This window comes from Asparagus officinalis, chromosome 10 (assembly GCF_001876935.1).
Source record: "Asparagus officinalis chromosome 10, Aspof.V1, whole genome shotgun sequence".
Lineage (NCBI taxonomy): Eukaryota > Viridiplantae > Streptophyta > Magnoliopsida > Asparagales > Asparagaceae > Asparagus > Asparagus officinalis.
This window is the reverse complement of record NC_033803.1, coordinates 2947484-2960675: the sequence shown is the minus strand read 5'-3', so window position 1 is coordinate 2960675 and position 13192 is coordinate 2947484. Positions and strand designations below refer to the sequence as shown.

At 37.9% G+C, this 13192-nt stretch overlaps 1 protein-coding gene across 3 annotated transcripts; it reads left to right on the top strand.

The window, feature by feature from the left end:
- LOC109825924 (probable serine acetyltransferase 2) lies at positions 3939-12085 on the top strand. 3 transcript variants are annotated; one of them, XM_020392841.1, is made up of 10 exons: positions 3939-4313; positions 4781-4978; positions 5069-5128; positions 5244-5339; positions 5533-5557; positions 8376-8470; positions 9430-9596; positions 10566-10639; positions 10738-10797; positions 11765-12085. In XM_020392841.1, exons 1-10 carry the CDS (start codon positions 4101-4103, stop codon positions 11791-11793), a joined length of 1017 nt encoding a protein of 338 aa, XP_020248430.1. In that variant the 5' UTR covers positions 3939-4100; the 3' UTR covers positions 11794-12085. The 3 variants fall into 3 exon arrangements, with proteins under 3 accessions (XP_020248430.1, XP_020248428.1, XP_020248431.1); XM_020392839.1 differs by lacking the exon at positions 5533-5557 and adding an exon at positions 5480-5504 and having other exon boundaries at positions 3948-4313; XM_020392842.1 differs by lacking the exons at positions 3939-4313; positions 5533-5557 and adding an exon at positions 5480-5504 and having other exon boundaries at positions 4837-4946.

Genomic DNA, 13192 nt, shown 5'->3' with positions numbered 1-13192 from the left:
GGAGGAGGCCAAGAGATGAAGCAACGTTATTTCAAGAACGACAAATTCAATCAAAAGCTTCATCCGATTCAAGCTATATCAAAGCTCAAGTATATTGCTCTCTATATGAGGATATTAGCTTTCTTTTGTTTTTTCTCTCTAGTGCTAGAATGTAGGCAAAGAGTTACTGAGTTTACTTGAAGCTATTGGGAATCACACACACGTTTTTAAACTTGTGCTTTTAAGCGTTTTTCACAAAATACTATTTTTCACAAGTTTGAGTACCTATCTGCAAAATTCTTTTTCCAAGCAGTTTGTTTTTAGTATTAAAAACATTTTACAAAGTTTCAGAATTTTCAGAGGTCAAATGAATATTTTGGAAATATTTCAACTTGGTCAAATAACCTGATTTCAGAATATGTCAGAAATCGGTCGACCGGTCCGGTCTACCGATCCGATGACCTTTCTTCTCTATGTCTCCAGAGTGTCGTCGGTCGACCGATACGGTCGACCGAATTTCTCAACCCTTAATCGGTCGACCGTGCCGGTCGACCGATGAGTCTCTGGATGTTTTGTCAAAACTCCTTAGCTGCTGGCGGTCGACCGATTTTTTCGGTCGGTCGACCGAAGGTATTTTTCGGTCGACCGATATTTTCTTCGGTCAACCGATTTTTGCCTCTGTTCAGCCGCGACTTTTTTAAAACGGTCGTTTGCCTCGAACCCTGTGCTTTCACTTGTTAGTGATTGGCACAGTCTGTGATGAGGGTCTGAAGAAGAGATTATTATCTCATTTGGGTAGATTTGTTTTTGTTTTAAAATGATTTAAACTCTCCTATAAAATCCCCAGACCTCTTCTTCTTCCTCTAAGCCCTAACGTTTGAAAACCAGAGAGCTTTTTCTGTTTCCTGAGAAAATTTTCAAAACTCTGTTTTTCCTCTCTGTTTCAAGTGTGTTTCACTTCCCAGCTTCAGTACTCTTCTCTTTGCTATAGGGGCTTGTGTAAAGAGAGGTTCTTGCTTGTTTTTTCTTCTGCTGCTGTGTGGTTGAGATCTGTGGAGATCTACTGTGAGGGAGTGTGATCTGTGAGATCAAACTGTGTAGTGAGAGAGAGATCTTGTGGGATCGCTGTGTAGACGAAGTTCCGGCTTCCAAACCGGATGTGTTAGTGGATTTCTCCTCGAGAGTGGGGAGCGGGGACGTAGGTCAGCGGGCCGAACCTCGTTAACACATCGCGCGTCAAGGATAACGATTCCTAACTCTATCTCTTTCTATTTGATTGCACTTCTGTTTTGTGGTTTGCTTGTGCTGAGTTTTAAATTGCATATTAGAGCCTCTTGACCCTAATCACCCCCCCTCTAGGGTCCAACAATTGGTATCAGAGCTTGGTCTCTATATCAGTTTTTGGTTTAACAACCTTAGAGAAAAGATCTAATGGAGGCCTCTTTGAATATGCATATGCTAGAAGGACAATCCACAACTAGACCACCTCTCTTCACCGGCACTAATTTTGCTTATTGGAAGGCTTTGTTTTTCCAAATTTCTTTAGCTGCCCGCGGTCGACCGAATTTTTCGGTCGGTCGACCGACGGTATTTTCGGTCGACCGATTATTTCTTCGGTCAACCGATTTGGTCAGCCGCGATTTTTTAAACGGTCGTTTCTCGCCTCGACTCTTGTGCTTTCACTTATTAGTGATTGGCACAGTCTGAGGTCACAACCTGCAAAGTAGATTATCTTCCTAAATAGGAAGATTGGGTTTTTGTTTTTATTGATTTAAACTCTTTTATAAAAACCCCCAAGCCTGCTTCTTCTTCTCTAAGCCCTAACGTTTTGAAAGAGAACCAGAGAGCTCTGTTTCTTCCTGAGAAAATTTTCAAATCAAACTTGTTCTTCTGAGTTCTTGTGTGTGTTTCACTTCCCAGCTTCAGTACTCTTCTCTTTGTTATAGGGGCTTGTGTAAAGAGAGTGTCTTGCATTTATTTTCTGCTGCTGTGAGTGAGATCTTGTGTAGATCGACTGTGAGGGAGTGTGATCTGTGAGATCAACTGTGCAGTGAGAGAGAGATCTTGTGGGATCATTGTGTAGACGAAGTTCCGGCTTCCAAACCGGATGTGTTAGTGGATTTCTCCTCGAGAGTGGGGAGCGGGGACGTAGGTCAGCGGGCCGAACCTCGTTAACACATCGCGCGTCAAGGATAACGATTCCTAACTTTATCTCTTTCTTTATTATTGCACTTCTGTTACTGTGGTTTGTTTGTACTGTTTTTTAAATTGCATATTAGAGCCTCTTGACCCTAATCACCCCCCTCTAGGGTCCTTCACTAGTATGAACAACAAATAGTACTAACATGAACTGTAATAAAACTAACATGAATGCAATTAGAACTAACATGGTATAAATTAGAACTAACATAACTCCAATTAGAACTAGAAAGAACCAAAGTAGAGTTAACATGGACTTACACACAATAATGACATGCAACCTGGGACATATGTAACCCCTGACTTCTTCAAGCCCTCCAAAGCAACTCTAATGCCTCTAATAATCTCTGTATGAAATAATTGAGCCCATGCAACTCCTTTGACTCTCTCAATGCTATCCAGGTACTTGAGTAGTGGTCTAGGGATACCTTCCTTGCTTCTGGGCACCATATCATAGAACATTGATAAAGAATTTGCAGCAGAACAAAGTCTTGGATATCCTTCTTTTCTGTAGATTCCACAAGACTTTCTAGTTGATCTTCAAGGTATTTTCGATGAGTAATTGGTGCTTCTTTTAACTTCTTCCCCTCTTCAAATTTGAAAAGTTTAGCAAAGTATCCCACCCAGATTCTGTTTTTGGAGGTCCCGATTGGTATAAAAGATTTCCCCATGAAGAGGGGAAGATGTATGGTTATGGACCCATTCTAAATCAAACTTAACAATTTTTATTCCCCTAGTTTTTAAATCAGGGATAGAAAATGTGTTACTATCGCCATCATAATAGCTCAGCACCAGCTCAAGTGTGGGGCGATCAGGTGCAGGAGCTCCAAATAGTATATAGTGCTCAAATATAGTTCCACAATATGCATCTCTATGCCACTGACAAATCTTTGGTGCAAGACGCTTCATAAATTCCCAATAAGCCCCAATATTGGCGGTTAGCCTTATTTCACAAGCATCAGCATCACCAACTTTTTTCCTGAAAATAAAATCAAATGTTCAAGTTAAATTAGACCTAACGTGAACTGGAATTAGACCTAACAAGAATAAGCTTCTAATAGAACTAACACAAACTGTTATAGAACTAACATGGACTCCAATTAGAGCTAACATGGACTATTCTAAGACCTAGCACTGTTCTAAGATGAACTCAAATTAGAACTAACATGGACTTTTATGCACTATTGTAGAACTAACACGAAATTAGAAGATGAACTCCAGTTAGAACTAGCATGGACTGTAACGCACTGCTCTAGACCTAGCACTTAACTTGAAAATGGAATTAGGAAAAATTTCGTCGAGTCCCCAAATATTGGATAACCTAGCCTAGCACTTACTGCTTTTTGGTTTTGGGTTCGTTGGAACGAGCCGTTGATGTTCTTTTTTTTCGGCCTCGCCATTCTACTGCACCACTTCGCATGACCAAAAGCTCTTGAGTGGCTTCCTCCGCGTTGCCAATCCCAGATGATTCGCGTAGCGCGACTGAAGACTGTGATCTGGCTCCGTCTTTGTCCTACCGTTAACCACGATAAACGACTTCGTAATCGTTAACGGATGCTGCTTCCTTGGACGACATTTGCACCGCGAAAACCTAACCAAGATTGAAATCCGACGAGTTTTTAGGGTTCGAAAACTTCGGTGGCTCCTCAACGGTAGAAGAGAGAGGGTACTTGGATAGAAAAGGGCACAATTACCGAGTTCAGTCAAATCAAAAAGGTTATCCACTAGGATTTTCTCGTGATCTGCTACTATGGGGACTTAACACAAATACGATATGTATTTAAGTGTGAGCCAAAATGCAAAGGCAAGGTCACGCATTTTTTCCTAAATAAAAAACGGGGATTTCGCTTTCGTTCTTCTTCTTCGTTCGATTAAAAAAAAAGGAGTTGCTTTTCGCACCAAAACCATAGAATTTCATCGAAATGTCTTGCAGCTGCGTGGTTATTCAAGAAATTGGGGAGGAGGATGAAGTGAAATCGAGGTCCGGACCGTTGAAATGGCGATCAGAGCGCGTGTTCCCAATCTACGCCATGGGAAACCTAAAGCTGAGCGCGAGTTCGAAGAAAGTTATTTCAGACTTCGAGGCTTCGGCTGATCCTATTTGGGATTCGATTCGAGCTGAAGCCAAGTCCGAGGTCCGCGGTTTCTGTAAAAATTGGTCCTTTTCTTATTATTTTTTGGGTCGGTTGACCCCTTTTTTTTAAAAGCTTTTTATACCCTGAAGTTCAAATTTGCCCAAAAATACCCTAGCGTCTTAAGCTAAAAAGTGGAGAAAATGAATTAATGCTTTTAATTTCGGTGAATTTAGGGTCAGGTGAAGGAGGAAGAAAGGGAATTGGTGAGATTTCTTTTCAATCCAGAGTATAAAAGCACGAATAGTAATATGATAATTACGTGATGCATTTTAAATGTAATTCTGAACGATAATGTAACAGGTCGTATTGAAGTCAAAAATGGTAAATTTTGGGTACTTCTTTTTTCGGCAAATTTAAACCCCAGGGCATCAAAGTTAAAAATCGATGAAATTTTAGGTAATTGAAGGTGATTAACCCTTGAATTTTGCTACTATTCATAAAAATTGACTGCTTTTTCTTTATTTTAGGCTGAGAAGGAGCCAATTTTGAGCAGTTTTTTGTACGCAAGTGTCCTGGCTCATGATTGCTTGGAGCGAGCATTGGGGTTTGTACTGGCAAATAGGCTTCAGAACCCGACGCTGTTAGCGGCGCAGCTAATGGACATATTTGATAAAGTTATGATGAATGATAGAGGTATTCAACGCTCAATTCGCCTGGATGTTCAGGTGATTCTGTTGCCAAGAGTGTCAAGGCGTTATATATTCGTTTTTATCTCTTTTCTATAGTTGGATTACTAACAATTTGTCTCGTTAAAGGCATTTAAGGACAGAGATCCTGCTTGTGGATCATATAGTTGGGCATTGTTGTACCTTAAGGTGTGGTTTCTTTCATTTTGAAGATTACATACTCATAATAGCCCATGATTTTTATCAGTTCCATCGATGAATCGATTTCAATTCTCTTGTTAAATGATCTTGTGCTTACCTTCAGGGATACCATTCACTTCAGTCATATCGTGTGGCTCATGCATTGTGGAATCAGGGACGTAAAGTATTGGCATTAGCATTGCAAAGTCGAATTAGTGAGGTGATAATTGTTTTTTTTTTTGTTACAATGCATAGCATCACTTCAACATAGTTCTGCTATCCATGTTGTGGTTTGACCTTGTGCTCCTTTTTTAAGTTCTGCTATCCATGTTGTGGTTTGACCTTGTGCTCCTTTTTTAGGTTTTTGCTGTTGATATACACCCAGGTATGTCACCATTCCTTTCTATGAATAGGTTTTTGCTGTTGATATACACCCAGGTATGTCACCATTCCTTTCTATGAACTTGTGATATAGCTAAAGAAAACCGCTTTATGGTGTTATCCATTTTGTTCTGGTGGATTTGCTTGCTGCATGGACACGTTGGCAATCTATGGCTGTTGCAGCCCTCTGTTATCAAACTAGCACTTAATAGTTAGATTGAATTAATGGAACTTCTAGTATGCTTTTCACTTCTTTGTAAGGGAAATGTGTATGGTTAACCTTGTTATGTAGCTTCGTGTTCTTCACATGGCTGTGCCATGAAGTAGTTGGAGAGAACTTATATGACACATGAAAGTTGGTATCAACAAACGTAGTTTGTTTCACCTGCTTGTCTTATTGGCCGTATCGTATAATAGTGTTTTCTTACAATTCTTTACCATGCGGGCCAGTCCACAAGAAAATCAAATAGAAGTGGTTAGCACAATAATGACTTCTTGCATTATCATAGATTAGTTTTTTTTCTAATAATTCCATGCCATATGTAGAACCACAGTCCACAAGAAGATCAAATACAAGTGGTTAGCACAATCGTGACTTTTGTATAATAATTACTGCATGGATGGCTGTAATGAAGGTGATATGCGAGTAATAATTTGAAGCATGATTGCAATTTTGTTTTCTTTATTAATGAATTGATTTAAAGGATGCACGTTGTCCTTGTTTGGACTTCTTTTTTCTTTTCTTAAGTGCCACATGCTGCTTGAAGTACTTGTATGTAGTGAGGAAATTAAGACCGGGGTATGACAATGTTTTCCAACTTGTCATGTAGCAAATAAATGTTTGTATTGGGTTCAGAGGATCTACGGCAAGATTTAGAAAGCAAAAACATCTGAACCCCATCAAACGAATGGTAAGCAGGAACCTTGGTGTGCACCTGTTGGTTGGGTTTACAGTGGAGTGAGGGGGTCTTGAACCTTCCATGTACTCGTTTGCGTCCACCATTCATGGTAAGCTTGGCCGATCAAAAATTCTTAGCATTTATGGACTATGATAATGCATGTGTTATGATATTAGAAAGCTTATTCTTTTAGTGGGAGAGACAAGAACTAGAAAGGAGAGACGATTTAGATGCTCATTGAAGGTCATTATAAACAAAGCAAGAAACTGAACATGCAGCTGTGGAATAATTTGATTTTTAATAGTTGTTGATAGAGTTGTGTCGAAACCTACAGGATTTCTATTGCAACATACTGGAACTGCAGAGTTGCCTGGAAAATTCAAACTCCCATCACTTGAAAGAGGCTTGAGGACCTCCAGACATCGGATGCATTAAAACTATCTTTCTCTTGATATCCTGATCTTCCCTGTTTCATTGAAAATATGCAACGCAATAGATAAGCTTTTCCCGTAAGTAGAAAATTGGGTGAGCTTTAATATTAATATAATTCAGTTATCAACAGTTGGTTATTTAGATTTTCATCTGGAAGCATTAAAATATCAAGTCCTCACCAATTTATTGACCTGATACTAATGAACTTTGGTTTTCATGTGTCTACATCTGATAAGAGTTTTGTGTTGGTGTTAAGTAGGGAAATACATCCTTAAAGATAAAATTGCATGCATAAATCATCATGAAACTGGGTACACAACTTGCTATAAAAGTTAAAGGTGCATGATTTGAAATGTTTTAGCTTCATTAACTTCAGCATTTGAGAGGATTTGGGTAAATGATGACTTGTGTGGAAATAGATGCGCACATTGGCCAAGCTGTTGGTGGGCTGTCTCATTTTCCTTCCCGCCTTTTAATTGAATCTATATTGCATAGAAAGGCTACTGGGAATGCACCAAGGATGGATACACTATACTATGAAAAACTTGGGAGATACTTCACCGTCTCAAGTATAGGACATGGTATGCTGGTGCAGTAAATCGTAACATAGGACTCAGCTTAGTTTAGTTACATCAATACTAGTACATAATTTATTCTTTAAATCAATCTAGTTGGTTTTGATGTTTATGACAAAAAATGCAATTTTCACATTAGGATAATATGGCAAGAATAAACATTGGTGATGTTTGTATGGATGTTAGCTAGCAGTTTCTTCTTACTTCCAATGGAGAAGCTTAACATATCTCTCATCTTATGTTAAATGACAGTTTGAACTAATGTTTTAATATGTCAAGGAGAAGCATACCCAACGAAGCATTGGGTAATATGAAAGGGGCATGGAATTTTCTAGTTTAATGTTAAAATTGGTGTTACAGAATTAGGATTGTGTGTCAAATAAGAGTTCACATTGAGGTGTTGTAGGAGGACCTCCAAATATCACAGAATGGGCATGTCCTGCAGTCGACAAAGACATGGTTTCTTTAATAGGACCTTTGTGTAATATATAGTATAAAACTGAACTACTTTTGCAGATTTTTCGTTTGAAGCTGCAAATGGAATACAAAAAAAAAATTAAGGCTGTTTCTGTAAATATTGACTGCATAACCTTTTTTTTTAATTCAGATTTGATTGATTATTTTACATTCATTCCATGTCTATAAGCCATAGTTTTTAGCTACTGAATCAAGCTCATTTTTTTTACTATTCAATTCTGTTAGAGTCAACAATTACATGCAAGGTGAATTGGTGAAAAGAGCAGATAGTTTCCATACTATCATCTGAAAGTATATCTTGCAACTAAAATGATTTGTTGCAAAAGACATCTTCAGGAGCAGTGTGTTGTCATTTTGTTCCTCTTTCCTTATTCTCCAATACTTCATTCTTTTGCCTTCTTTTTCCCTCTAAACTGCCAGTATGAATAATGAATATTAAGTTAGTGTATGATTAGTCGTTCTAACACCTTTTCCTATTTAAATACTATACAGCTGCAAAAATTGGAGAAGGGATATTGTTGGATCATGGAACAGGTCTAGTAATTGGTGAAACTGCTGTTGTTGGGAACAGGGTTTCTTTGATGCAGGCAAGTGCACTTACTTTCCAAATTCACATGGTGTGATGGGTATTTTGACCATCAATTTGTTGAGTTCACATGTGATTACTTTTAGGTGTTAGATTTGTCTGTTATTTCATAGTGAGCTTTCTGGGTAATTGAGTTTATTTGGACCTCATTTATGTTTTGAAATATGAAATAGTAATTTTTTTTTTTGAAATTTATCATTGCACTTGATTCGCTCTTTTTATGTACGTGTCACTGAAGTATTACTTAGTGTAGTCATCACAAGAATATTTTTCTTTTTTGGAAATTCATCAGAAGAACATTGATTTGTGATCTTTCTGTACCTTTACCACGGTAGGGATGGGTTGGGAAAAAACAATGTCTATGGGAAACCATTGTCACTGGAGACCACTTAATTTTTACCATTATCTTCAGGTCAAGAAGCATTAATTCACGTTAACTCCATTGGTAGTCTATTATGTTACTCCGTAATTATGATAATTTCATATTATCTGAAATTCTTAATCATAATTTCATATTATCTGAAATTCTTAATCAGAAGTTCTCAAAATAAAATTTTGTTTTGAATATCTTTTGCTTGAGTTTGAGCTTATCTAGATGTTGCTTTTACTTCTGACACACATGCTTTTCATATTATTGAAGAATTGCTGGTGACGTTGAAGGGAAATACAATGATTTCATATAAATCCATGTTATCCTTACTCTAGCCTGCTTTGTATTTTCTGGCTTTTTTAGTAACCCCCCTGTATTTTGTATCATCTAGTTCTGCTTTTTGCTTGTTATGTTCTTCAAAAGAGTATACTACCATAAGTGAATATTATTCTGTTTAAAGGCATGCACAAAGATACTGTCTTATGTGTAAATTCTGTAAAATTACGTCTTTGTACAGAAGTATGTGGCTCAATAGCACCTCAGCAATTAACAAAGACTGTGTCCTTATATTTGTAGTTATCTGATTTCAGGGCATTACATTAGGTGGCACAGGCAAAGAAACTGGTGATAGACACCCTAAAATTGGTCATGGCGCTCTTATCGGTGCTGGTGCTACAATTCTTGGTAATTTATCAGTTGGTGAAGGTGCTATGGTTGCCGCGGGTTCCCTTGTGTTAAAGGATATACCTCCCCACAGGTTAGTAACATTGACATCTGATTGTTTTGAGCTATTCATATATTTTGAAGAATCATATCCATCTTTCTTGTTTTAATGAATTTACAGACTCGCGAGATATCTTATTTGGAAGGATAATTAGTTCTAGTGGCTTTTCAGAAAAAAGAACTTTTAGTCCTTAATAATATACTGCATTAGATATATAGCCATTTTTTCGTTGGAGTTTGTCCAGTTTGTTCATATATAGAGGTTAAAGAAAACATTGGCTTAACCAGGACAATGCTGCCTCATATGTGGGTTTGACCCCCTTTGGTTCTTTTGCTCTTCTAGCTCCTTTTGTTTCATAATTCTATGTTGATTCCTCGCATCACTTCTTCTTAGTACTTTTTACATGCTTGTCACTGTTTGAATTGTTTGTTCTCCCAGAATGTATAGGTTTGAGCATCTTCAAACGGTTATTAGAGTAGATGGAATGAATACTGTCGCACAATTGCTTGGAGAACTTATACCTATCTATATTCTACTTCTTAACTCTCAGGAACTATTACCTTAGGTGTAATCTTTGATTATGTAAATATGTAAACAATTTGATGAACTTGCCTCTTTAAACCAGGATGTAACCTCGTGCAACACTTGACATGTGTCACATATACATACACTAGAATATAAGTATATCCCATCGTGTGTATTTAGACATCATGGTTAACTTCACCAGTACCATATCACTATTCATAACACTAGATCCTCACAATAAATTTGGAGATTTGGTGTAGTTAGATACTTTAAGAGTACGCTTGCTGGAAATCCTGCAAAGATAGTTACGGAAAGGCCCTTGCCAATATTTGAGTTGTTAACTCAGACTGTATTTGATCAGTTTACTTTCGTTTGAGTTTATATCCTCATGTTTCATTACCGTCCATTGTTAAAAAAGTACATGAGATGTCTATGGCATGGATCAATTTTGACATTCTTTTATTCTTTGATCTTAAGCATGGTTGCTGGAAATCCTGCAAAGATTGTTGGACGTGTTGAAGAGGAAGATCCATCCCTCTCGATGAAGCATGGTTTGTATTTTTGCACAAAATGTTTATTTAGTTTGGATAATTCCATTAACTTCTATGATTTGACATTTTGATTGATGTTTGTTCTATGTGAATGGTAGATGCTGCGAAAGATTTGTTTGAGCATACGATTTTTGGTTCTGCTCAAGGAAAAGTTAATGGTATGTTTTTATTTTCTTTTCTTGAAGAGTATAATAGCACCTGAAACAAGCCGAGGAAATTGGTTATTTCTGTGGGGTTGTGGCGGGGTGTAGCTTCTCAGTTTTTTCTTTATAATATTTTCGGATTAGCCCAGTTTATGGGACACCTTCATTCGTAAAATAAGCAGTAGGGAAGTTCATGCATGTCTGAACAGAGCGCTGCATTATTTTTACTACTACACGTGCACAGGGTATTTCTTACTACTGTGTTCTACAATGTGCTGACACTTGAATTTATTTATTTATTACATTTCGGTGATTTTCAGTTCTGGGTAGAGGGTCATATAACAAAAAATTGTCAAATTGTGTCTCTTTAGAATTCTCACATTACATTATGGAAAGAATAACGAGAACTATGTTGGCGTGTTCTGAATGAGGCGGTTAACTTCAATTGACAGCAATCCGTTGCTGTAATTATGATGACTGAATATCATGCAGTCAGATATATGCACGGGCAGATGACACTGCATTGATGGCTTTCCCCGTTCCTTGAGATGTATCAGAATTTTTACTACCTGGACTATACTTATGAAGTAGAAGCCTGGTTGCCTGTTTTGCCACTTGTCTAATTCTCACTTCTCGGAGCTTTAATAATTATTCCACCATCTCATATCAACCAACCACTGTACAAATATATGGAAATATCCGTTCTTTCTCTTTTGATTTTCCAATGCATCATTTATTTTGTTGTTCCCCGCCAAAAATCATATTTCTGTTCTCTCTTTCCCAAAAATTTCTACTATGCATGCAACAATATTAGTACCAAGTCCCCGGCATCTCACGGGTAATGTAGTTGAGCTTATAGGACGGACATCATAACGCTCCTTAGCTGGGGTGATTTCATGCATGGAGTTACTCTGGCAATGTTTACGCTATTTCTATTGTTGCATATAACCTATGTTAATTCTTTAGCTTTGTATGCGCGCAGGGGCCCTTCATTGTGAGCACAAATGCTAAATTGAGGAGGGCGGAGTTCTGGTTCACTAAGCGTCAGGGCTACCGATGAATAGACACCCCTTCGATGGAGATTTAGCCCACTATTATTTGTGGGAATACATTCAATTTTCATGAAAACGCCTGTTAAAGTTTCTCATGAAAGGCCATTGTTATGTAATTTATAGGAAAATATTTTGTAAGAATAACTATCCGTTCATTTAATAAACAAGACGAGTATGTACTAACGATGGACGCTATCGCGTCAATGGTTTTTATCTGCATTTAAATGGCATAATTTGTCTTGGCTCTGTAAGTTGCTGCCTGATGTTATCTTCCTGTTATTGATATAGCATATAATATCAATGTCCGTAAATATTTTATAAAATGAGAAGAAATTTGTGACTTTGAATCCAATTTTATAATCCATTATAATTATTTTTTAATTTTCTTATAACTATTTGCTGCTTGAAGCTTTTTAATTCTTCCTGTAGATGCTATGGTTAAAGTTCCTGATTGATTAAACTGTTAGCAGCACCAGGAAACCTAATAACAAAACGATGAAAGAACAAAAATAAGAGGAAAATAAGCGACATAAAGAAAGATTATCTGATGAAATTGAATAAGCAAAGTGATTACGTATATCCTCAGAGTATAATCATCACTATGATTCTACAAATAATTAGCTGATATTTACTGTCAATCTTTTAAAGCCTAGTATAAAGTTTTATATGCCTAATCTAAGCTTTACGTGTCATTGTTCGCGGAAAAAATCGTGTCTTTCTTCATTATTGATTCCATTGTCATCTTAAATAACAGCTTTTTTTAGTTACAAAGATCCGGTCTTTTTATAAGATCCGGTTACAACGAAAATCAAAGAAAATAAAAGAAAATTTACAACTTTCTCCTTGTTTGTCGAACAAATCGCGAGCTCCTGTTTTGCGGTCGCTCGCTTTGTGGGTTCTTCGCCTGCGCCGGGGTTAATCCGTGGACCACCGCGCGATCTAGATCCGGTCGGATCTACGCAGTACGACGAGTATTATTTCACCAAGGAAATAATAGCCGGGGGGATTGGTTCACCAAGGAAACAATCGCCCAAATCTCGGGATCAAAGACCAAGCTTTGATCCGGAGTGTACCTGCGTAGATCTGAGATCCGGTCCTCTCGAACTCTTACCTTATTTGGCGTTGACGATCGCCGAGCACCAGATCTGGATGAGCAAGTCCTCGAAGTCCTAAAGCTTGAATCTTTTTTAGATCTGAGTCTTCAATCCAGCAGGGCTTCGCCTCCAAAAAATCCAACCTTTTCAAATGAACAACACTTGGCCTATTTATAGGCACTCTGAACTGTGCCCGCGCACAGATCTGGGTCGGCCACCTATGGGTGGCCGGCACTGGGCCGAGCCACCCATAGGTGGCTCGGC

Excerpts from the sequence above, each read along its gene's own strand:
- LOC109825924 (XM_020392841.1), top strand. The coding sequence starts at position 4,101 with ATGTCTTGCAGCTGCGTGGTTATTCAAGAAATTGGGGAGGAGGATGAA. Across the intron at positions 4,979-5,068 it reads CAATTCGCCTGGATGTTCAG|GCATTTAAGGACAGAGATCC; the intron begins GTGATTCTGTTG and ends GTCTCGTTAAAG. Across the intron at positions 5,129-5,243 it reads GGGCATTGTTGTACCTTAAG|GGATACCATTCACTTCAGTC; the intron begins GTGTGGTTTCTT and ends GCTTACCTTCAG.